General features: G+C 39.6%; 1 protein-coding gene across 1 annotated transcript in view; it reads left to right on the plus strand.

Moving 5' to 3' along the window:
- The first annotated feature begins 1508 nt into the window (after nucleotides 1–1508).
- The window catches only part of tnmd (tenomodulin), a 48159-nt gene continuing 23304 nt past the window's right edge, over nucleotides 1509–26363 (plus strand). The window contains exons 1-2 of the mRNA XM_085905435.1: nucleotides 1509–1650; nucleotides 5808–5942. Coding sequence (XP_085761561.1) covers nucleotides 1603–1650; nucleotides 5808–5942 — 183 coding nt within the window. The 5' untranslated portion in view covers nucleotides 1509–1602. The remainder of the gene's footprint in view (nucleotides 1651–5807; nucleotides 5943–26363) is intronic.

The following is a 26363-nucleotide window of genomic DNA, read 5'->3' on the forward strand; positions in this document are numbered from 1 at the left end:
ACATGTTGTATAATTTCTCCAGCACAGGACTTTTTAAGGTGTTCCATTTTTGCAAGGAGTGCAGCCATTGGGGAAATTTTAGGATTGTCTTGCATCAAGAGATTTTCCACATTGCAGCTAAAGGAAAATAAAAGTAAACGTAGGCGTTATCAGATATGATTAATTATAAAGTGGGATTATTTTTCTTTTCACACTGTGTGGATGTTGTTTTTTCAGTGTTATTACCCAAGAAGGATATCTACAGGAAGCAACAGGTGCCAAGACAGTCTAGCAAGTCAGCAAAGGACGCCTATCCATGATCTTAATCATATATCATCATGTCACAAGTTCTCAAAGTTTATGAGAGGCTGAGGTAAACGTATGAAATGTTCCTTACAACTTTTTTTCCTGGCAAAAAATAAATACATAACAGTACGATGACATCTTTTATGGAGTCTCGGTGGCATTTTCAACAGCGCATTGGACAGATGAGACAAATAACTGGGTATCAGCGCTTGACATTATAAAGCTCGCCAAGAGCTGAATAAAGTTTTAGGATGGCATTATTTGAAGAGCTTCAATCACTTATTCAGTCATCCCCTAAAGGCCTTTAAAGCCAGTCCAATAGTTATTGCATTTAGAGAGAAAAGAAAATCATTACTACTCTGAAGTCACAACTTGGTTAAAGGAGAAAATATATATACAGTGGAATCTCAGTGATGACTTGTGCTTTTCTGTGGTAGAATTACCAAATAAATAGATTAAGTGCCAAATAAACAATAAAACACTCAGGGAGCTCAAGTCTCGGAAGATTTGCTGGACAAAAATACTGGCGCACTCTAGTCTGCATCGTAATAATACAAAACAGTCAATAAATGTCACTGGCATAGACAGATGAACATTCTGATGATCCCTCACAGGACATGTGCCATGTTTCACTGACAATCACTGTGCTAGTGAATCAACACTTTCACACTAGCAGGTGTACAGAGCTGAGGACAGGCATACCCCGTCTCATTGCTTCGGGTGGATGTATCATGGCAAATCTGGCTGCAAAAACTAAGAACCCTGCTGCAGTTTGACTTAAGCCTCAGATGCTTCCCAGGTACTTGGGCTCCCGGAACTCGCTTACTTGTCAGTTAAGTAGAAACATCTGTGGCTAAACCCAAACTGCTGAAATGTTTTTGCTTACTGGACCTTAATTTGCCACCTCTGTTGCTTACTAGCAGGCCAAAAGTCAGATTAGTATATGGGTAAAAGAGACATTCTGGTGCCTCCTAGGAGCGTAATAGACCTTAAGATGCATATTAGGGATATCAGATAAATACTCAAAGGGTTTGCCATAAGATAGTGCTTTTATTTCATCCTTGCTGTGTGTAATTTCTTCACCAGAGGGCCGCTGGTAGCGCTCCACTTTTGAAAGGAGTGCAGCCATACGGGAGACTTGACCTTTAATGGCTATCACAAATGTTGCAGTAATTCCACTCCGCCTAAGAAGCTTCCCTCCCCTCCCAAATTGCTGCGATGGAATGAGGCTGTGACTCTTTTGCTTTGTGGAGAAGAAGGTTGTTTTTTTCCCTCCAAGTTTAGAGGGTCGGAACATTCCTTCTGCAGGCTTGCATCATGGAGGCGAGCAGCCAGTCCAGTAGCCAACAGGTTCTCTTTAATGATGTGAGTATTCTTTTCAATTTATTTTTCAATAGTGGAGGGAAAATTCATTGCATTTGGTATTAACTGTTCTTTTTAAGAAAATATTGTGTTGTATTAAAAAAGTGGATCACCTGTGAACTATTCCAGCAAAAACAAATTAAAATGATGGTGGCAGTAGAAGTTCATTATCAAGAGAGAGGGAGAGAGAATGTGATCTTTGAATAAAGTGAAGGCTGCATGTGTCGAAAAAAGAAAGCGTGCCTCGGTCTCTGCTGAGTGCTTTGAGTTTATTCAGAATTTAAAGTTTGAATCCACTTTTTTATTAATATCTAGTATATACTTGTCCCTCAGACTATTACTTAGCAGGATGGAAAATTGCATTTTTGGCTGTGAAATATGTGCTCTTTTCCCCTGTTGCAGATCCTCTGCACAATAGAGTAACCTTGAAGTCGTATTAATATTTATGCAAATAAAGACATGACTCTCATCAGATTTAAATCCTAAATAATCTGAATAAGTGATGGGGGTGGCTGATTATCATCTCAAATGTATACCTAAGCGTTCGAGTGTGTCTTGGTGTGCTATCTCTGCTTGCTGTTTTTTCAGTTTCCCCGAGTAAGTGATCATTCTTTGCACAGCAACAGCGGGGGGGCCGCAAGCGCTCTTCTTCTCATAGCTCTTGGCTTATTCTGAACTCCAAAACCTTTAAAACAATAGCTGACAGGGGGGCCGCGCACTCTCACACCGCTCAGTCGGTCGCCATCGCTGCCTTTTCTGCAACTCTTCTCTCGAGCCCCACTATGTCTCTTGATTCCGAAACGGCAGACAGTTAAGTTTCCACTGGGCTCAGAGCTTATGCAAGGTGCCCCAGGAGAGTCGTACGCTCCCCAGCAGGCCCCACTTTGAAGTGCCTCACGTTTTATGGTCACTGTCACTGACGTGTCACATCCGTGGAATGCATTAATGGCAAATACATTAGTGCTCCTACCAAAGTCATGCAGTGTAAGCAGAAATAGAAAACTTTACTCATATTCACTGCTGCTCACCTTGCTACTGTTTTCCCAAACAGTAGAATTGGTAGTACAGCAAATTAAACAGTACTTTTTTTAAGAGGGGTATATTACTGTAAAACACTTGAGGTTCAACACAATCCGTTTCATTTGGATTTAGACAGAGAGACCAAAATGTGCAATTCCAAATACTTTTGTTAAAAAAGTAGAAGTACTGAGTCATCTTCTTTAATTGCATTAAAGTGAAGAAGTATTGACATAAAAAAAACAAGGAACAAGCTGTTGATAAAGTAAGAAGTAGAAAATACCGATATATTTTAAAGTCAAAGTTCCAGTGATCATCGTCACACACAGATCTGGGTGTGTTGAAATTTGTCCTCTGCATTTAACCCATCTCCATTTGATTTTGATCCATCCCCTGGGGGAGAGGGGAGCAGTAAGCAGCAGCGGTGCCGCGCTCAGGAATCATTTGGTGATCTAACCCCCCAATTCCAACCCTTAGTGCTGAGTGCCAAGGAGGGAGGCAATGGGTCCCATTTTTATAGTCTTTGGTATGACCCGGCCGGGGTTTGAACCCACAACCTTCCAGTCTCAGGGCAGACACTCTACCACTAAAGTAGAGAGAACTGAAATATATTCATTTAGTAATTAAGAATGTTTACTTCTTCCTATATATGGAAATGGAAGTAGAAATCATATATTCAACGGGTGGTGCATTCAACAACGGTGCTAGGGCACAAAAAAAAGTCTGAAACATACAGAAATGAAATAATGAAAGTGAAGTATTACATTAGAAATATTTCAAAATATAGTATCTGTTTTTAGAACAGTCGTTCCCTCTTGTTGCATGATGTGCACAAAGGCTATCACTAATAAAAAGATAATACAACGAATGTCGTTTTTTGAGGGTATTGCCCCATCCTCCAGTGAGCCCACACAAACAATTTAATCAAATATCTAATTAAGGGGCAAATTCTCCCGTGTGCTTAAATAAGATAAAAAGGACACTATTGTGCACCTTTTTTGGCTGTGCATTCTCCCATCAACTTCAGTATGTCACCCTTGAGAAACATACACACTTCGGGTTCAAGCGTTTCCTGAAATCTGCCAGTGTGCTCATTCTCCCAACGACAAGCATCTTTTTGTCTTCTGTGCTCAAGAGGCTGTACTAATGTGTCGCGCCCCCCGAAGGTGAAACATCATATTTCACATTTTTGAATCGTTTCACATCCCTTGAGAGCAAGACTCGGCTGATTTGTAGTACTGGTGTATGGATGGGCTGGGAAGCACACCTGTCGCATCTACGCTCATCGACTGCCCGATGGCTGCATATTGTCGAGTACATTACAATGCTGGCAGAAGGTCGACATTTTATCATACTGATTGGTCAAAGAAAGATCAATGTCAGCAGACTTTTGTCTTCACCCGTGAGGACCATTTCCACATGCCGATGGTACTGAGAGCTGAAGTGCGGGTCATAGACAATACAGTCATTGCAATAATGGGCCTTGAGTTATAGATTTTTGTATTTGAGGCATGACGCATGCAGGGCGTTGCTTGGCAACATATTCTCCTCAGCATTCCGTTATGAGCATGGTATTTTGATTAAACTGCTTGTACTGGGTTTATTAAAAAGTGAATGCAAAAACCACACGCTCCTTTACAGTGGCATATAGATGAGCCATGCCCACGCCACTGGCAAAGATAACTTCCGGCTCTACTACGTAAGTTAATTTCATCAACAAAATGTGACAAATTTGCAAATTGGATCTGGATAAAACTTCATGATCCGGTAATTAGGGCTGCCGTTAGACATAACTGAATCACGCGTCTTTGGTGGTTGTGCACAAATGATGCAGGTTACACATGATGGGGATGTCCAAATGTCTGAATGAATGAATTGCAGCACCTTGAAAGTGTGCAAGAAAGGCACGTAAGAAAAGCATGCCCGAAAGTGCATTACGCATGTGTCTTTTTGTAATCAAAAGAAGTCAGGAGGTTATACAGCCCACTTCGGCTGAACACTCACAATACAAAGTGCAAATGAGAAGCTTTCATTTTCTCCATACAGAAAGTCCGCTGGAACAAAAGCTTGCCTTTATTAATTTGTGCTGTCAGGCTCAGGGAATTGCTGACAGTAGACAGATTAAAATTAAATTTGAGAGAAAAATATAAATGAATAATTGTAACCTTTCCGTTGAACTTGTTGCAGTCCCCTCATCCATATGGTCTGCACAAGGAGGGTGGCAATAGTTTAATCTTCGGGAGTTATAAATGGTGGATAAATCCTGTAGAATGCCACAGTCAAAAAGGTCATTTGTTGTTTTAATGTCGATGTGAGAATAGAAGAGAGCCAGAAGAAGAGAGGTTTCACAGTGACTTTGAAGTTAAAGCTGTAGCTCCTCACCTTTGCGTCATGGTTTTCGACATGCACGTTATAAGATAAATTGGTTGATGTGTGCTTAGATGTCCCCAAATCCTTTTTAATGAATGAAACTAAAAGGACTGGCAAAGGGTCAAAATTGTTGCCAACTCTTGGAATGCAATGTTTTGAAATCAAAAGATCATATCAGCAAATAGAACCTGGCCATGTGCTGTATCAACTAATTCATCCCCTAATATGGAGCTGTTGACAACTTTGCTGGGGGACCACCACTGTGAAATAATTTAAACAAAGCATTCTTCATGCACCTGTGAACAAGACCCCAGAATACCTTAACTCCTCTACTTGGGGCAGCATCTCAAGACTTTACTTGCATCTCAAATGTTTTCCACTCTGTTGTTTACTTCAGATCATAGCTTTATGAAACAAAAAGAACCATATCATCTGAAAAGGCACACCATATGGATTTTAAATGCTATATTATTTATCCAGTACACGCTTAAAATGTGGGCATTTTATATGCTCATTTTGTATTTGAAGACAAACCAAAATAAGCCTGACTAAAGCTGCTTTTGGTAGGTCTGTCAGAACATGGCATGTCATTTCACAAACTGACCTCAAGAGTTTTGTCTTTTCCCAAATTATCCTATGGTAGTGACCGAAAAGTTTGCCTTGGAAGTATTTTTTATTATATACTCTTTTTTTTCACAAGCTGTTTTGCCTCCTTTGACTCCTCCAAAGGTAAGAGAGAAGAAAAAAACTGATGTCAATCTCACCGATTACAGGTTGAGGCGGCTAAAGGGAAGAAGGCCAAGTACCGGATCTACCAACGCGTGGCCCTGGTTCTGGCGTTTGTCTTCCTCCTTTTGGGTCTCTGCATTTTCAGCTTGGCATATCTGTGGAGCCCCAGTCTAGGAAAAGTAAGATGCATTTTACTTTATGTCATCAACTTCTGAATCGTTAGATGCAAAACAGAATCAAGCAATGAAGAGAAATGCAGTTTTAATGAAAATTTGTAGGGAGGACATCATCAGCACACGAACCACCTGTAAAGTGTCAGGTATTTTAAAACACTATTTGAATATTTGTTTAATTTCAGCTCTCAGTCACTTCAATGTCCTCTGAGTCCAATGAAGAGTATGTCTGTGTTTGTATCTAACAACAAACTGAATCCATGTTTGCAGTACATGTTTGAAAGGAATGGCATTGTCACTACATTTGGTAAATGGTGTCAAGATGAAAGTGAGATGAAATCCTGCTTCCATTACAGCAAAATCACGCAGGTTGCATCAAAGCAAAACTACATAAGTACTGTGCGGTGTCACACTGTAGTCATGCAATCTTGTGGAGGTTTTGCTGGTGAAATTTCAGCCCGTTGCATTTATCTAATTTTTGATCACACGCTCAACGTCTTCATCTAATGGAAGAAGCTCACCAGAATGCCTGCAGCAAGATGCGAACCCCATGGCAATGTAATCGGGATAAACTCTTGTCCTGGCAATTTATCTTCCAAAATCCAATCCAATCATACTTGATGGAGAACATTTTCACTCGGCTGCTTTCCCCACAATATTCCCAAGGTGCCAGAAAAAGCGTATTTGCCCAAACTAAAAGGAAAACAAATCAATAAGGTGACATCCAAAATGTGTGATACATTGTAAGCACACTTTGAGGGAAAATAATTGAAACTATATGACGGTTCGAGGCTCGCTCATACATGTTGAACGTATTTTAAAGGCCATTTCTGAGGAGGTTCACATATAATGCCCTTCACTGTAGACAGTATCGTTCCTCTTTAAACTCACATAAAGATGCAAAAGTCACCTCAAAGCTCAAATTAAATCAGGTTCATTTTTCACTTCCAGTGTCGACAGTGTTGTCCACGTTCCCTCCTTTCAACATATCACCTTTGAGAAATTTCCTTTGTCCTTGTTAAATGTTTCATGCTGCAGGTAGAGCAGTCATTATTTCCACTTTAATAAGCAGTGATCGTCCTCACAAGGCACAAAATGTGTTGTTGGCAGAGAACCCCAGGTTTTGCCTTAATGGGGTCTTTGGGGAAAGACTTTCTCACTGGCCTCCTCATCAATGGGGCGACATGGAGCCAATTTGAGGTGAAGCACCAGTCTGTTCTACCTGGACAGGTGCTTCTCACATTCAGCGAAAACACAACCCCACGCAAACCTCTGTGAAGGCCATTCCAAAGGTGAAGCAATGGATTCACAACCAGACAGACAGACAGATGGATGGATGGTCTGAGACATTCCGCCAGATGGTTCTAGTGCAAGACTGTAGTGGTCAGCACCTTGTTTGGTATGAAGGGTAGGGGGATACTGGCGTGGAGCAAAAACTTTGACAGTTCATGGCTAACATGAAGTGACTATAGTGACTTTGGGGGATATATAAACTCAGAGTTCAGTGTTTGCATCCTCAGAGATAAGTACGCAATGGTTTTCAAAGAACCTTTTCTAGCGTCCCTTCAGACCTAAGATAAGTGAGGGTGTGTTCATGTTCACACTTTATTTTGATAAGCAAAAAAACAGACAAACTGAGACTGTTTTAAGGCGAGAATTACTGTGTGTTTCAGGTCTGTTCATCTGAAATATGAACACAGTGCAAATGAAAGACATCTGAACACACCAAAACCAGAAATACAAAATGGGCCTGCAGTAAAAGGTTAACTAACATTAGAAGCTGACTTTGGCGTTAAGTCAGTTGATGTGAACAACTTGAATCTGCTCTTTTGGGGACTAGAATCAGTTGAAAAGAAACCGTCCAAAGAAAAGTTCCAATTTATACAAAATTGAGTTTCAATACATCCTCCCAAATTCATGAAGAATCTCTAACTATGCAGCCATTCTATTTTATTTATGTACATACAGTGGGTCAAAAAGGTATTTAGTCACCCACCAGTTGTGCAAGTTCTCCCACACTCGTATGGAGGAATGGGCCAAAATACCAGCAACGGTGTGTGAAAACCTTGTGAAGACCTACAGAAAACGTTTGACTTCTGTCATTGCCAACAAAGAGTAAATAACAAAGTATTAATATGAACTTTTGTTATAGACCAAATACTTATTTTCCACCATAATTCGCAAATAAATTCCTTAAAAGTCAGACAATGTGATTTTCTGGATTTTTTCCCCCCTTTTGTCTCTCATAGTTGAAGTGTACTTATGATGCAAATTACAGGCATCTCTCATCTTGTAAGTGGGAGAACTTGCACAATTGGTGGCTGACTAAATACTTTTTTGCCCCACTGTAGGTGCTCAAATTCACAAATCATTTACTACAAATTTGTCGTGTTCATGTAATATTTGTTGCTACTTTTGCTCATTCCTTTTGGCTGTGTGATCAGAATGCAATATGTCTACCTCTGCATGAGACAAAAGAGAGCATAAATCAGTTCAGACAGCTGATGTCACGACACTCTCGGCAAACATTTGCTTATATTGAGCAGCCTTAGAGTGTCCAACCAAGGGGCAAATGTCTTTTTATTGGAAAAAATACAAACAGCAATGTCCTTCCATTCGCCACGCAAACGCTGGCAGGCTGAAACTCACTACCAGCTCAAACTCATTTCAGAAGTTAGCTTCTGAGATTCTATTTCAAACAGGACAGTGGTGCTGACCACCTACGTATAATGTTTCCCAACTTGCAAAACACGAGCTACAACTTCTCACGTAGTATAATCAAAACAGTGCGCTACAATTAAATTCAGTTACAATAAAAACAGCTGATGATATTAAGGTGTTGGTAAGGTACTAAGAGGTCGATGGTTAGAAATGCTCAACATAAGCCAAGTATCCACTCCTTACTTTCTGTATATCACTGGAAGGCAGCATATTCATCAGAGCGAAGTCAGTTTGGGGTGGCTGGGATTGGATGTGTTAAGCAAACCATTTTTGATGCAGGCAGTGTGCGCTGTAATTTTGCTGTTAAAATACTGCATTTCAAGGAAGTACTGGATGTCAATACACATCAGTAACTTATTTGAAAAATGACATACATTATATAAAAATATCAGCAATCTCAAACAAATTTTAAGGGTGCTGGGATTCAATTTAGGGGTGCTTGCCCCCACATACCACCCCCCAAAAAATGAACTAGAAACGCCCATGGAACATTAGTCAACCTAAAAATACAATTATACTTTACAATAAAATTACTGGAGTTGGATACAATGGTCTGGAAAAAACACACATTAGGTAAAAGTAACTTTGAGCATTTTCTATAGCATAGGAAATTCTTTAGGACCGCAAGACTACACACTGGACTGCTTGCCAGACAATAATAGATCACAGGCAAAAAAACAAATCCATATAATCAAAAGAATCCTACCACAGTGTAGTCAGAATATAAATGAATAATGGTAAAAATTACTGATCAGTAATATAATTTACCACGTGTGGTCCAGATCACAACAGCAGCTCACCAAGGCATCACATTATGTACGCACAGCATTGTACGTATGTCGAAACCCAGGCTGGTAATTTGCTTGGTGTGTTCTATCTCAATATGACAGGAGAACCACCTGGGACCTTCTTTTAATTACCTGTAAACATATGTTATTACACAAGCTTTGGGAAGATTCCGCCATCTTCCCTGTGCCAATGTGCGTTAGTGTGTACGCGTGTCAGGCTTGTGCAGTCTCCATTGCATCAGTGTGCGTTGTGTTTGCATTCTCTTTTGGCTTATGGCAAAGTTTGCTATGTGCTCATTATTGTTCTGGGCCGCAATTCTCGCTGGGGGATTTCGCCTGCTTGTAAATCCATTCTCTGTTATTACTGGTTTACAGCATCACTCTTTGAAAATTAAGACTGAGAAAAATGAGAATTGAGTGAGGAAAATGCTTTAGAAAATGAACCAATGCAAGGTTAATGCCACAGCTGCCCAAGGTAAATTCTGTAATGGTATTACACTAGCATCAAGAAGCTGTCTCACTGAAATGAATGTTATCTGATAACGACATGTATTGGGTTAAGAAAGTCGGCACAACTGGTAAACACACATTCCAAAACATGCTCCTGCTACTCACTCAATGTGTGCAGTGAAAAGTCTCCAGCATACCTGCAACCATAATGACGACAATAAAAAAGGAATGGATAGACTCACTGCTATCCTTTATTTATTTCTGACTACAAAAAACATTGTTCATTATCAGTGAGCCACCTCAAAATTGGTTGCTAAAAGGTGCATTCACTTTTAAAATCATTCCAAATGTGTAAACTCACTTGTATTAAAATAGTCCACATTAAAGCACTTAATGGTGCTGGATAGTTTCTTCCCGTTTTCATTTCAGGTGGTGTAAATAAGGGAAAAAAATGTTATAAATAATCAATTTGTTAAACACGTAATGTGTGAGGTCACACATTATAAATGAAGATTTTCATATGAGATGTGATCCTGTTATTTTTATTTCATGAATCACTTTGAAGGGGATTATCTGCAAACGGACAGCCACGCTAGGAGTAATTGCAGACCTCATTGGTGCTGCCAGGTTGTATGACCCAAAAAAAAACTTCAGGTTTACACCAATGTGAGGCAACTGCACCATTAAAGATATCAAATGAAAATTGCATGACTCATCCTGTTCCAAGGTAATTGCTAGTTTGTCCCTGATGGTCTCGTAAAGGCCTCACTGTCGGGATCGCCTGGTGCAATGAGCATTGCTTCTCCCCCTGTCACACATACTGGTATATCTACCTGTTTTTCAAGGCTTGGACCCATCAACACCCCCGACCTGTTTGTTTTATTCATTTATTGTAAGTTGTGTCCCTTTCTGACCCCGTAGTGTCCAGATGTCAACATGTAACCGGTGCTGAGGGACGTGATTTGACGTGATTCGGGCAATGCCTATTTTTGCCGTGTTTGTTTACCAAGTGTTACAGAATTCATTCACATTCATGACAGGTCATGTGGAAATGATGTGTTCTCTCTGGGGAAAGCAGTTTTGTCGCCCAAACCCAAAATGTGTATTAGGTTAATTGAAGACTGTAGGAGTCGCTGTTTAGCCACTCTGATATTTTGTTAACAATATAATGATAGAGCAAATTATGCAATAATTAAAAGCATAGTATTATATAAGGGAAAAAATATATAAAACGTCAGATTATGTTCAAAGTCCAGTTTAAAATCCAAATAATAAATACAATTTGCTCCTTGACCCCAAAATTACACGAGGAATGCAGCAAGTGAATCTTGTAGTATTGAAGGAGCCACACACAGTTTCGCTTTTCAATGTGTTTATGTGCGGCGCAATTTGCAAATACTGCCTCACAAACTACAATGCAAAACCGCTTAATTTGATCCTTGAACTCAATCGCTATCTCTCCAGGATCTGGAGAAATTAAGTTCCAAGATGTCTCCTGGATACATAAAATTGATGGATGGAAGACAAGGGAGCATTTGGTAGGATAAGGCGTTTTGACAAAAACTACTCAACTGTTTGCTTCTGAGTCAGATTAAACACATAAAGCTAAATTGTTCATTAGCAGACAAATGTTCACTCATATTTCACCTCAAACACCACACTTCCATCCTAGATGATGCATTAGCCTTTTACATCGGGAAGTCAGGATGACTTGGGGAGAGGGGGGAGTGCAAGCAGGGAAAAACAAAGGGAGTTTGTTTTAAATTGTTGCCAGTGGAGTGCCTGAGGTGGCAATGCTTGATTGTTGGTGGCTGCAAAAGCAGAGCGTGACAGAACTGCAAAGCCCACCGTCAGGTATTTATTGTGCCGCACAGCTGGGATGTGGTTTTTTTTTTTTTTTTACCCCGCCTTCCCTGAAAGCATCATTTACACCTTGAAAATGATGCATCTTAATTAGCAACCCTTCGTTTTGCTCAGATCGTAGTATGTTGTATGTACAGCGTGTTAGAGGCGGTAGTGTGGTTGATAAACACCAAAGCTCTGTTTTCTCTCTCCTCCTCATCTTACCACTTCCACAGCCAAGCAAGACTCCACTGCTCTGTTGTACAATTTACAATGTGATTGAGCTTTCACATTCACTTTCACTCGCCCGGTAAGTCAGCGGCGCTTGTCTCTGCAGACACCAGCACATTACCAAACTAGCTGCACACAAAAAATCGGCACACTGGAAATGCGCCATTGAGCTTCTCCTTCTCTGACCAATGTGTGGTGGGGTGGCAATGCAGACATTTTTAAGTCCTAATGGATGATTAAATCTCTATCCTGAAAATAGGCCAATTAGTCACCTCACTCAATATGCAAGAAGAGAAGCGGCATCTAAATCATCACCGCAGGTCTCTCTCTGTCTGGTACTCAATCTGACACCTCATGAAAATAACCACAGCTCATTAGCCTGTTAATGTGAGAAAAATTGTTGCAGCTCCAAAGACTAGAATTTTAATGACATGTAGAAGTATTACTACCACACTGAAACAAAAAGTAGATCACACTTTTTTTTAAGTCATTATTTTGAAACCAAAGAAATAGGAATAAGTAAACCAGATATACAGTACGTGTTATTGCAACAATTATCTATTCTAAGCATGCTTTGGTCTGGAGGATTGGATGTTTACAATGCTTAATGAGGCGGAGGAAAAATTAACTTACACTTTTACAATAAGGGAAGAGCGCGAAAATGAGATGAAAATTTGAAATTCAAGCATGGTCCCTGCAGATTTATGTAGATTTAGATTAGACACATTGAGCACAGCATAAACTTGATGATTCCCAACGTGTCCTTAAAAAGTCATGAATACTGGACTATACCTCTGCAAAGAGCGATAGATATGAATCATAATGTTTGTGTGTAACTAAGCATCCTTTTATTGCTGCACATGATCTCCAACGTTGTTATTCCAATGCTAATGTTGGCACTGCCCTCAAATGGCCAAAGATGAGCAACTGCAGTTTGAATTAAAACAAAAACAACTCTTATTTTGTTCATTCCGTTGAATGTTAGACAATCACGTGGGCTGTTTTTCTGTTGTGAAAAATGACGAAGCGCACGGCACTCTTCTTTAGTTGCACAAGAGGTCTCTGACTCCTCTGAGCATGGAGCATCCTCTGGGCTTTTGTCTCTTGCTGAGATAATTTGGGGCTCATTAGCTGCCTGACAGGAACAAACAATAGCCTAGGTGAAATGTTGCAGGGTTTAATTAACAACAACACTGTAATAAAGCAGACATTAATATCAAGCACCCGCTGTCGAGCAGGATTAGGATTTGAAACTTTTGAAGACTCTATGACTTCTAGGCCTAAATTATCATCATCTTAATCACAGGTTTGCTGATTAATGGTCAGATATTTGTTGGGTAACTCCAACAGTTGGTCTGGACTTGGTGGTAATTGAGAGGAGTATTCGGACCATGTCTTTACAACGCTATAGTCATGCCGGACCTTTCCCCAGGGCGTATTCACCCACCTTTCCCCTTCGTGGTGCTCTTATCTCCTGGAGTAAATTGTACTTTAGTAAATTGAATCTAGCGGCTGTAATTTATCAGTTGTACCTTACAGTGGCTCTGTACGTCTTGTGAAGCACTTTATGCCTCTTCTTTGCACTGCAAGGTACATTGCTGTGCTCTGATGCTTTTGCATTGGCAAAGTGGGTCCAAAGCAAGCCAGGTCCATGCCACCTACGGTGGTGATGTAAACAACTGCTTGTCGGCCATTGGTCAAACAGATCTTCATCGCCATATCGTTTGACATTGCAGAGCTAGAAAATAAGGTATGTTTGTCTATCTACGCTTCAACATTTAGTGACAGGCAGAACAATGACATGCTCTTTCACTGGATGACAGAGGGTCGAATTAACCTATGTGCGTATCAACCTATTGAATATTGCCATTCGTACAACAGAATAAGTCAAAGCCTCCTGAAGAATAAAATACATTTGTGACTGAACTGAGCCAAAGGTTGTCAGTATTTGAGTATCAATATAGTTTTCAGTCATGTGCCGGGTGAATTTTTCTGAAGAATATGTACCTTGGGTCAGGAACGATCGTGAAGTATTGCTGTGCCTTATTTCTGCACAATGAGGTATTATATTGCAAAATGTAAATTATAATAAGACAATAACTTGTTTTCACTCAAAAAAAGTAAGTATAAGAGATCCTTGTTCTCGTAAATCTGAAAATTGTTCAAACATTTGGTATCATGTCAGTGAGACTAAATTATATTACACATTACATTTAGCCAAGAACACTATTGACACAATAACCTATTTCATGATGACAATCAACTTTAAAAGTTTTGGACTTTATAAAACTAAAATGCTTAGTTTTCTGTGCCGGCATAAAAAACAAGATCTCTAGCTAATCTTCCTAACAAGTGTGAACGGGAGAAGGTCCCAATTCAAGGCATGTTCGAGTTGCTCTACTGTGAAGCCTTTACTAAATTTAACTTAATGCCACAGACTGAATCAGAGTTCAAATCAAAATCTCAGTAGCGTGAAAGAAACACCTTTGTGCAAAACACGTGAAAAAGTCAATGAATAAGTTATAAAAGCAGGATTGCTGCATGTGTTACCTTGGACAACGAAGCAACATTTAATCACACGTTTGTGTGTCTTCTCTGGTCCATGAAATAACTTGTTCACTATTGCCGAGTATTGTCCTCCGTCTGGGCTGAATCGTCAAGTGTGTGCGTCCTCTGGATTAAAAGATTAAATTTGAAGTAATGTCTTGAGTAGCCCGTGTCTCTAAAAGTTGCAATTTAAATTTCCTTTAGCGTGCATCAGGCATTTAGCAAATTGCCAGTAAGTGTTCTTAGGTTCCCACACTTTAACTTAAATCGCTGTTAAAGAAAAAGCCTTGAGGATTGCAGTCAATGAGGCGCACTAAATGTAAATCCAAAGCGACAAATGTACAGGATTTGAAATTTGAATGTTTCTTTCAGGAGTGGTGTTGATCGACTGAGTTTCCAGTGGTGTGTTGCACAACTACTATAGAACAATAATTTGCTGTGATTTTGATGTAATAGCCTGAAACATTTATTAATCTGTAAAATCCTAGGCCCAGATCATTCGCAGCACAATTTAATAGGTTCCCCCAAACCAAATTCCAGGCATCATTGAAGGAGAAAAAAAGGCAGTTGAGCTGACTTGCAGCCCACTCAGGGGCAATGAAAACAACAAGCTTTTCATCAGTACCCATTGTTCCAGTGTCTCTGCATCCAACCATCACTCCCCCTTTTATTGTGTCTTCCAGGCACATACACCATGTTTGAACAATTATTGGCCAATGGATGTCCTTGCAACGCTGTTACGAGTTATCTACCTTGTCTCAGGCATAAGTGATAAGAGCTGATGAAGCAGCAGGGACTGGACTTGTTGTTCTGGGCCATCTGCCATCATCATAAATGAAGGCGGCCATGCTCCCGTCGTGGCAGTCCGACTTTGATCATCTCGTCCGCTGCTGTGTTTTTGTTGTTTGTCAAAGAGCCTTGCGATTACATCTGTCATCTTAAATCTACCTTAAATTTTAATACGGGGGACTCTGATGTAATGGAAATTGAGTAAGATCACTCCGGGGTCAAATTTTATCCATCATGAGGCCATTATTAAATGTTTACGTAATATGTACCTATATAAATAGCTGTTGTGTAATGAGTTTATATGTTCAATCAATAAACCATCAATCAATCAATCAATCAATCAATCAATCAATCAATCAATCCATCAATCTATCAATCAACAGAAATCAACAAATAAATAAAACAAAAAAATACATAAACAAATTGCCTCTGTGTTTAACAGCAATTTATATGTGCTGAGGATTAGAATTACTTTACGTATCATGCTTTGTCATGTGCGCAATTTACATTTTTAAACAATTAGAAACAACAACAATAAGAGCCATACTCAAAGATTGATGAGTGAATACAATTGTTAATCATTTTGCTCACTAAGCTAAAGTCCTGTGAAAAACGTCATAGGGAAGGAACAAAAAATGTATTCTACATTAGTGCAGTTCATCTCTCACAGTCATGTAGTGGTGACAAACTCATCTTCATAGTGAGCCATATCGTAGTTATGGCTTGCCTGCATTGCTTTGTTCATGTTTTTAATTTTAATAACACATTGATTTGATGGAAACAGGAAAAGGCATTCATATTTAGTTAACACTCTTATTTAGTTTTGTTTTAAGAGTGTTATCAGTGGGCAATAATTCTAAAAAATGAAGGAAAGTTCATGTTGTTGAGGCAGATTTTTTTACCAAAGAAAATTACACAAAGAGACCAATACCACAGCAAGAATTATTTCCTTTCGTGGGCCACACGAAATGATGTGGCCTAGAGTTTTGTACCTGTTCTTAATGTATGGAACCTCCAAAATGAGAACATAAAGCATCGATACTGACACTATCCAGTATAGTAATAGCCAAATGAAACACAGGTACGTGAGCACGTTTGGTGAAATTTCTAGCATTTCAACCTGTGAAACTTTGTTTGCCCTTCTGAACCAGAGAAAGTTCAATTACTATCAGGCTAACAAAATGCTGATTGCAATTATTGCTTTTCATGGGGATAGATTATGGCCTTGCATTTAATTCATCCAAATTGCAGGCTTAAAGCACTCATGAGCCATTTTTAAAATGCCATTTGGATTCAGGATAGGCGAGGGGGCTCTTGTTTGATTTATTTGGAGATGAAGCTGACAAAAACCTGGAGCATGACCAGGAGACGTATTCATAATGGAGGTCACTTTTCTTGTGACACAGCATCAGCTTGTACGTCACGCCTTGCAATCATCTTTGTTGAGGTCTACCACAGGTCCTCTGCTTTGCCTTGGAAACCGGGGAGATTATTTTGGCAAATACAAGACCAGACACAAAAGTGAGAACACTAGATGTTTATCAAACTATACAATATTGATTCCTTTCCCCATCAAGACCGCAATGTGTGATTTCCAAAGGTAAACTTTAGGCCTTACATAAAACAATCAAGAAACTGAAAAGAAGGGGGAGGAGAATTTGGCAGATGACAGCCATTGCCAGGGCTGGGTTGTTGATTGCTTGACATGATTCCATTTTTATATACTACTTAGGGTCATTATTTCTTTTGGAAGAAATTGATATGGAATAAATACAACAACGGATCAGAGGTCCATTATCAACCTTGGTTTCCACAGTAAGGTTCCAAGGTAAAAGAAAGTTGTGAACAGCATTTAACTATTGTAGTCTTGAGGTGCGATTTTGGAGGTTATACAATTTGGCTTTAAAAAATATTGGGGATAAAATGCAACAATAGTTCACCTGTCAAGGATTTGGTTTTATTTGGATGAATGTCTAAGGATTAACTTCCACTGAGGATAGCAAATTTCAATATTGGGACTACTTGTACTTTGTGGGGCCTACTCAAAAGTGCTGTTGAGGTATGATTCATAAAGCCGTTAAATGCAGCATACACGCATCACTCGTCAAATGAAAAGCTGCTTAGTTTCAAAATACGTGCCAAATCATTGTGATTGATATGATGGCTTGTTGATGAAGTGCTTTGATGGCATTTATGTCTTTTTGGACGCTCGCATTTCTCTTCAGACCGTGGGCTTCTGCAAGCAGCGGACGATCACCTCGTCGCAACTCCCTAGTTCTGTGAGGTTGCCATGGTAACAAAAGCCATACTCTCCCTTGGCCCCACGGTACAGCGGGTGGGGTGAGCATTGGTGTAAAACAGGACCACTGCCTCAAAACAGGCTCATCTTAGCGATAATCGAAAAAGATGAGCAAAGCTATAGTTCCTAATTCTATTTTGTCAATAGTACGTTATTACGACACTGGGGAAATTTTTCAAATTGAGCACAAATGCACAATTTGTTTCTTTTAAAAATGTGTTTTTAAGAGCAAGGAAGAAGCATCATATTCCCCCCGGCGGTTGCACAAACACAATACAACCCTTTGTTGTTTTGGCTTTGATTTTGGTTGCCTCATAAGAGTACATTAAGCAACAATACGTCCCAGTCTCGAGTTAATGTCACAATGCCGTGCTGCCCAACAGTTCTCAAAAACTACCTGTTCCATTCTCTGCCACGAGTGTGAATCTATTATCGGTACAGTAGCACGTATCAAGGTGATTTATTGCCACCAAGAGCTGGAGTTGTTTGAAATGACTGCTGTGATTAGTCATATATGCTTCGGAGCGGGGAAAGAAAGGCAAACGGTGCTCCTGTAAATTAACAGCAGCTGCACACTATAGCAAGGTGGTCAAACGCGTTAAGCAACAGAATTGCCGGGGGACAAGGAGAAAGTGGGTCATTACACTCTTTTTCAGGTAGGAGTGGGTTGACAGAAAAGAGAGGGAGACCGGTTCAAGATTCAGAGGTTGTGGGATTAATTGATTTTTCCACAGTGGAAATAAAACAGCAGAAGAATGATAGCCTGTAGCCTCTGCCAAAATACGACTTGAGTAGCTGCACATATGCTCCATATATTCCACCACACACCCACCCAGATAAATCCACGGATCATTACTTCAGACAAAAATGCGCTTGTTGAAGAGCCTTTTGGCTCACAAGTTGTTTTTGTTTTCAAAACTTGTGTGTTTTTCCCTCCAGGTTACCAAATTGGCATAATCTTGTCAGTCCACTTCAGAGATGATGTGTTCAGCTAATGTTAACCAATGAAATCTACTCTTCTTTTTTTTTTTCAAAGGGATAGTCTGCAGAATGATCTAACTCTTAATTATATTATCACTGATATTATATTATTCAATAATGTTAACATACATTTTTCATATACAGTCATAGGTGTAGTAATGGCGAATTATATTATATGGGTCGGGCCACACCACACGGGACACTGTCATGTCTCACAACCATCTTTTTGCTACAATCACAAGATCATAAATTCAAGTCAAGCTCAGACATACCGAACAAACAAGCCCTAGTAAATCATTTAACAATATTTGGCTTTCACTGGCAACCAACAGTGATGGCTCTGAAAAGATTAGAATTACGTTTTGGATGCTAAAGCTGTCTAGTAAAAGTCTTTTGTGCCCGTGTTTTATTTATTACTCTAGAAAAAAAGAAAAGAAGACCGTGACATACACTATCATAAGAGAGTGTCAATACCAATTAACGTCTGATAAAACCTCTGTGTTATCTCTCCCCAAGTTGTCTTGAAAATGAAACCCTTGACTACTTGGTTAATTATAGCAATGCATACATGGTTACTTATGTAGCCAGAAAAAAAAAAGTCTTCTGCATAGTTGGAATAAATGTATATACAGAGTAAGCATAGGGTACAGAGTAAGCATAATTGACTTCATTTGAGTAGTTACTTCCAATTAGTTTTCTCGAGCTTTTAAACTGCAGTGCAGAAAACAGAAAACAGCCACCTGTTTTTTTCTACACTGAACTGACAAACCACTGCTGTTAGTGCATTTCTTCACAAGTAAACAAAATGGTGCGAACAAGAAACTGGAGCTTTGAAATCAACTCGGGGAGGGTTCACAACTTTTAATGCCAAATCCACAAATGAGAAATTCAATTTGCCTTGGCTTCTGAGTACACCTAAATCTCAATTTTACTCGCTTCGATCCTACATGACTTTGTCTAATGCAGTTTGGTCACTGACGCCAATTTTCTTTTGTCATTAATACATTTTCAAGTACTATTTTAAATGGATGATCTAAGGACCATATGAAGCAAAACAACTAGTGCGGAAACCTTAGCACCAGTGATTTGATGAATTTCCGTGACCAATTTGAAGGCGTTAGATAATGGGAAGTCGGGCTGTTTGATCTTTATGACTGCTTTGTTACAGTGTTAGGGATAGCTATGATTTTTTTTTTTAATTATTATTCAGAAAGGGGGAAGTTTGCGGAAGCACCTCATTCACACAGAGCGTTGCCGGACACAGTCGTGGCTACTTCATTCTCCTCTCCTCCATCCGATTCACGTAGCATCAAAATGACTTACTCAATCTGTCTGATATTGTCATCTGCGTATTGCTTCTCTTTTATTAAAATGTCAACAGACTTGATGTGTGTGGAGCACTCAAGGTGACGGATGACAAACAGGCCCCTTCGGCTTCTCAACCACATGCCTTTCTAAAGAAACATAACTTTTTATACAACGCGCTTTCGAGGTTAACACTCAGAGATGTACTGAATACAAACCCAGTCGGTGCACGTTTGTCTTGGAAGAAAAATATTTTCTTCAGTTATTTTGGTGGCTATTTTTTTAACCCGGAAGTAAGGCACCTGGTTCACCAAGACCCTGCTTGGAGAAGAGGAATGAGCAGAAATGCTCCAAGATGAATGAATGGAGGATAACACCACTTTGGGGGTTGTTTGTTTGTGTTTAAAAAAATAAAATAAAAATAAATAAATAAATAAATAAATAAATTAGCATGACATGTCTCCTGTAAATGTGAAACGAACTTGCATATCGATCCAGAAATTATTCACTGATTGTCCCCAATGACGTGGTGGCTACTTTGAAGAAGCGTGAATCTGTATTTCTGTATTTAATTATTAAAAAAGTTCAATCAGGGGACTGTGCTGTCGTGATTGAATGTATATTTATAGCTGTTCCATTAGTTGAAAAGCGAGTGAGCCGGTAATCGTTGCCCAGCAATACTTCTCGCCGCACCTGCGAACGTGTCACATCTAAGAATTTCACAACCGACGTGTCAAATAAAAAGAAAAATACAACTTGCCATTGCCTCCACTACCCTGAGTGCAGTTGTGAGCAGCACTTTCAGACAAATTCCAAGTCACCAGCACTAGTCAAGAGCCACTCAGTCACGCTGCCATCACCAAAACAGCACAAAAGCGGTTTGAGTCAAAACAAGGGGCGTCCTCATTTAAATATCGCTCCACCAAGAGTGTGTCCATTTCATGAAGTAACATAAGTGACACAATTAAGATGATGGGATAATACGTATGAGCATGACAAAAAGTGTATGATACCACATCTTTTCTCACTTAGCAACAGCAGAGAGTATGCCCCTTAAAGGGCCGTGGGGGGTTATCAAGGGCAGAAGACCTGAAGGCTACAAATACAGAACAAATAAAACAAACTTTTACAATCTGCCACACAATAGACACACATCCAACATGAGTATTGTAAACTGAATGCTTGTGTTTGAATGTCAAGAATTTACTTTCTGCCATGACCATCTTTTTTTCATGACATTGAGATTTGTCTTGGAGGAATTTTCACCTTGTTTGCGTTTTTATTGAACATCAGTGTAAAAAAGTGAGACAAGGAAAATGGTTGCTCTCTAACTTTGGAAATCTGACCTTTATGAGAGATGTTTTAGAGCAGGGCTTCCCAAGTCCGGTCCTGTAGAGTGCCTATCCGGCCTGCAGCCCTACTACAACAATCCCTGATTGTAGTAGTTATACATCTCTTCAGAACCGGACTTGGGCACCCCTGCTTCAGAGGGTTGGTTCTCTATGTGGCTGTACTTAAACTCCCCCAGAAATATCAAAGGTTTTTTAAATTTCTTGATGTTGGTGATATATACCACACAATCTGGCTTTGAAACACATCATACAATAAAAGGAAAGTCAGAATGAAGCGGTATTTGGGGTAAGCTGCCAACAGATTTTTCCATTAAATTTGACATCTTGACATGACACCTGGTTCATTCTTTGAGACGCAAATTGTAGCATTTCTCAACTGGTTTTTGGCATCAAAGTGACGCCTTAAGTGATTTCTTGGTTGGATTCCGAAGAGCACTTGAACCCCCTGCCACTTCTGCTTTTAATGCTACATACGTACACAACAGAATGGGATTTGTTGGCGCCTGTAATATTTAAGTAATTGCAGAGGCTTCAGCATCTGTAAATAGCTCAACTTTCCCTGTATTTACAAACTTAATAGGTTGGTAATCCATTTCCCCTTTATGAAAACAGAACTGCAGAAGAGTGTGGCACTAATTATAATGTAGCACTCTGAGCAGCACTTTGCGTTTATACATGTATTTACTCACTTCCTTCATATCCTTTAATTACCACCTAGCACATGCACTCAGCATGTTTTTTAAATGTATGATTCTGACTCCTGAACGTCAAGTCCATCCAATTTCGAATAACACTTATCCTCATTAGGATCGTACTATGCAGAGATGGCTAGAATAACCACAAATTATACTCAACTGTTATTTCAGAATAGTAGGACTGAAGGAAAATGATAAGTAAGTAAACAAAATAAAAAACAGTCCTCCAAATAATTAGTAGAGTGAGTTTTCAATATGGAAACTAATGAAAGTACTAAGCAACTAGTGAGTAAACTTCAGATTTTTTGGTTAATCAAAGCATGAAATAACCTACATAAAATGGCAATGTGCAAATTGAAATTATTGCCCAACAGTTTCATTTTCACTGAAACTACAATAAATCTTTATAAAACGGCATAAAGAAAAGCATTTCAAAGAATTGTCTTAAATGTTCTTTCTGACGTTCACACTGATGTACATTAAGCTTCATACACCGAGGGTGTGGTCATGACTGCTTGACTCTTTGATTGGTCAAATTTCACTAATAGCATGAATGGCTGTGTTGGAATGAGGAATTCTAAATGTTACTATTTTATTTCAAACTGATACCAAAAACTTTGTTCACTGTTGTTCCTACATAACAAAATATATTGTAGTACGAGTGTCACAAGACCAGAGTTGAAAAGTTGGGTTTTACTCTTAATACAAAGCTGCTACTGAACTAAGCTCTGTGAGAGAGCAAAACACCACAGGATCCTTCAAATCTCTAGACATGGCGTATCGACAGCAACTATTTAAGCTCAGTTGGATATACTGTGGCTGTGGACTATGTCAAAGCACTATTCCGCACTTCCAAAAAAAAAATTCCACAAAAATTGTACAGCTGTTATGCACCAGTAGACCTACTATCTCACTGCACATGTTAAGAAGTTGGGTTAGGGTTAGTGAGCTTTCAGGCTGTGATGCACTACAACAAACAACAAAACACAAATTGGCAGCAGTGTAGTGTCTCGTGCTTTTTGGCAAATGCTAATGCGGTGCTTGGCAGCGCACAAAGTCATCATCCTCCAGCTATGCAGTGCCTGTTGTAAATTTGTAGCATGTTCTGAGGTCTTTTGACCTGAAACTACTTCAATGATTTTGTTGTTATGATAAAGTGTCGCTCCAATGTTTTCCTGATAAATATGTGTGTAACGGTCTGGTTTGTTGAACGTTTACCTTATTTAGAAAAGAAAATCTATTTTTGACAGTTACTAAAGACTTGTTTCCACTAACTACCACGCACTACGGTTCAATCAGGTGCTGAATACACAATTTCCATTGAAAAATATTTAACCCGCTTCTTCTGAGTTATGCTTGTGAGACTGGCACCAACGTGTCTTTTAAAAAATACTGCAAATCATGTTGGCGCAAGTGTAACTTTTCATGTGGCATAAATTTTCTTTGTTTTCCAATTGGAGTCTTTGCTTTGGTAATTTATATTACCGTCTACGTTTAAATGTTTTCCAATATTTTTTGTTGATGTGCTTAAATGCTGTGAATGCATGCTATTTTAACTTTTTTTTTTCTTTTACTTGAGCTATTTTAGTCATTTGTGTAGCTACTTTTGTTTTTTTTTCTGTTTTTCTTCTGAATGTCTTCAACAGTTGTGTTTGTAAATGCTCACAGGTTGTTGACTTGCCTTGTGTATGAAATGTGCTTTGAAGCTGTCTTGCCTTTAATTAATTGGAAGTTTACACGTTGTCTGGCCCCTAAGACACTAAGAAAATTGATGCACAGCCTGCTTATAGCCTTACTGTGGAGATGCAGCTTAATCAGGGCTGACCTGATTCGAACCATACCATCTGCTACGTGATGGCTCCCACCCTTGGTAAAGTTTGATTTGTTTCTTCCATTCCTATTGAATAAAAATTGTAAATGTTACAAGAATGACTGGTCCGTGCCATAGGAAATAAGGTACCCTACTGTTGGGAACAAAGCAAAGTGTCTTGCTTCAATCCTTAAGAACCATATCACATGGGAACCAAGTGTTTTGTGGTACATGAACGGTAGGAACAGAAGATGTGCCTCTCATCAAAAGTATTCAACAGTCAAGCACAACGAGCTGTACTGAGCCACCATTTAATGGAACCCTTCAAGAAGTCCATTGGAATACATAAACATTCAACATTAACAACCTGAACCTCATACCATGGAGCGTTGCACTCAGTGTCATCGTCTTCAAAGAGATTAGTGTGGCACACTGCAAAAAGTATAATTATACCCTGTAGCATCTGAATTGATAGTAGTGAATGACAAGCACTGTCCAAATTGAATTTTCGAAACGGGCATCCATCCAGAACCAGCTGCTCGTATTCATCTGGCATCATCACTCCAGCAGGCTGCACGTGTTAGTTAGCCGCAGAGTATTCCTACTTCATTTATCGGAATTCTGTAGGCCTTGGGAGTTGACAGCCTTGGTAATTAGTGTCCACAAGCATAATCCCTGTGGTCTCCAGACCCCACACTATCAGATCCAAATCGCCTTGTGAAAGAAAGCAGATCTGCAAATGTTCATCCCACATGGGCTGTCAGCAACAACCCCAAAAAAAAAAAGTGTGTAAATGTGTGAAGGGCATGCGTAACTGTTTCTCGGTAGAAAATCTATATGGGCTGTGAATTATTTCCCTTGGAGTTCCTAATTTTCCATTCTTATCCTTGGATGAATCTGCTGCTATTCTTGTTTGAGTTTAATGTGTGTTGCTTCCTCCCAGGTTTGTTTTCATTACCTATAGTACAATTATTCTGTGTTGTTTTGCAGATAAAACTTGAGTGTGTGCAAGTCTCTTTAATCATCATTATACAAGGGCCTGGCTTCATTATTCTGGAATAAACAACAGTAGGCTTGTTTGTATTTGTAAAGATGCAAATCTGCAGAGGTAATTTAGAAAGGATGTTGCAGAGATGTTCCATTTTTCAGACTGTGATACTCTGGGAAACGTTTTAAAGGAATGTATTCGGGCAAGACGAGTGTAGTTCTCCTCTGGGTGCCCAAGTGAAGAGACATGAGATCTAAATAAGTGCGCTGCCGGCGACTTGACGACACAAGTAGAAGCGAGGGAGCCAGAAAGTGCCCTCTCTCTGATTTTTCATGCTCAGCTGTTTTGACTTCAAACTACATTTAAAGTCTGGGGAATTTTTTTTTTCTTCATACCTGGGAGACAAACATCCTCAAAGTGCTATTTCTATATTTCCTTTTAAGATTGGAAAAAATATTGTCTCTGACTGCGTATAATATACTGGAAAATCCCAGATCCCACACAGATCCATTTAATTTTTTTCACCTATGTTTGTTACAATTATTACTGAATAAAATTGTTCTTAGATGAAGTATTCCCATCATAACAGCTCTATTAATTGTATATGCATCCATCCATTTTTGATACTTTTCAGGCTTTTGAGGGCCTATCCCAGCAGGGTAATAATAGTTTGAGATTTTCTATTAATAATAAAAATAATACATTTTATTTATGTCGCCTTTCAAGGCACTCAAAGTCACTGTACAAACATAAAATAGCATACACAATCTAAAAAATAAAAAATTAAGATAAAAAAAGAGTATTAAAGCAAAGATAGATCCACAGAAAATCAAAGCAAAAACGTTAAAAAATAACCTGATTTTATTAGGGTATAAATAAACCCTATATTTCTATAGCCCTAAATCACAAGCAGTCTTAAAGGGCTTCACATAGACAAACCATTGACAATTCTTCTCAAAGCATCCCCTGAACAAACTCCAGCCGAATCGGCCAATACAGGTTAATTAAAGGCCATATCATAGAAATGCGTCTTTAAACGTATCTTAAATGTCAAACAAACAAAAATCCAAAGACAGTCACTCTATGATGCGGATTTTTACCTGTATCGGTGGGTCCTTTTAGAATGTATCCCCCCCAATGAAGTAAAGATTTGCTGTATAGAATATCAACTGTGGTGCTTTTTCCCACAAGTTGTCAGGTGAGAAAAAGTGGAGAGGACCTTATAAGGACTGAACCCAAAAGGACACAGTGTTCATCGGTGTAGCTGTCTAAGCTGCTGCCCACCTCAATCCATCACAAGCCTGCCTATGGCTCCCCAGAGGCCCGATGCACGGTGCTGCTCCCCCCCCAACCCCGCTCCACCTTTCCCTCCCACGGCTGCCCGCCTCACACCCACTACCGCTGCCTTGGCCGCCACCCGCCTGCGGTGAGTGACAGGCATCTAGTTCCGCCTGACTGCAGCCTCTATCTCCTTCCCCTCAAGGACAACGAAGAGGACATATTGTCATCAACTCATCTCTCTCACTCCCACGGCCGCCGCCTTCCTCATCGCTGAACATATGCGGGCTGTCTCTCGCCACACGCATTTATGCACCCGGCGATCCAGTCACCTGTAACAACATCCATACG

This window comes from Syngnathus leptorhynchus, chromosome 2 (assembly GCF_054491065.1).
Source record: "Syngnathus leptorhynchus isolate UIUO chromosome 2, UIUO_Slep, whole genome shotgun sequence".
NCBI classification, from domain to species: Eukaryota; Metazoa; Chordata; class Actinopteri; order Syngnathiformes; family Syngnathidae; genus Syngnathus; species Syngnathus leptorhynchus.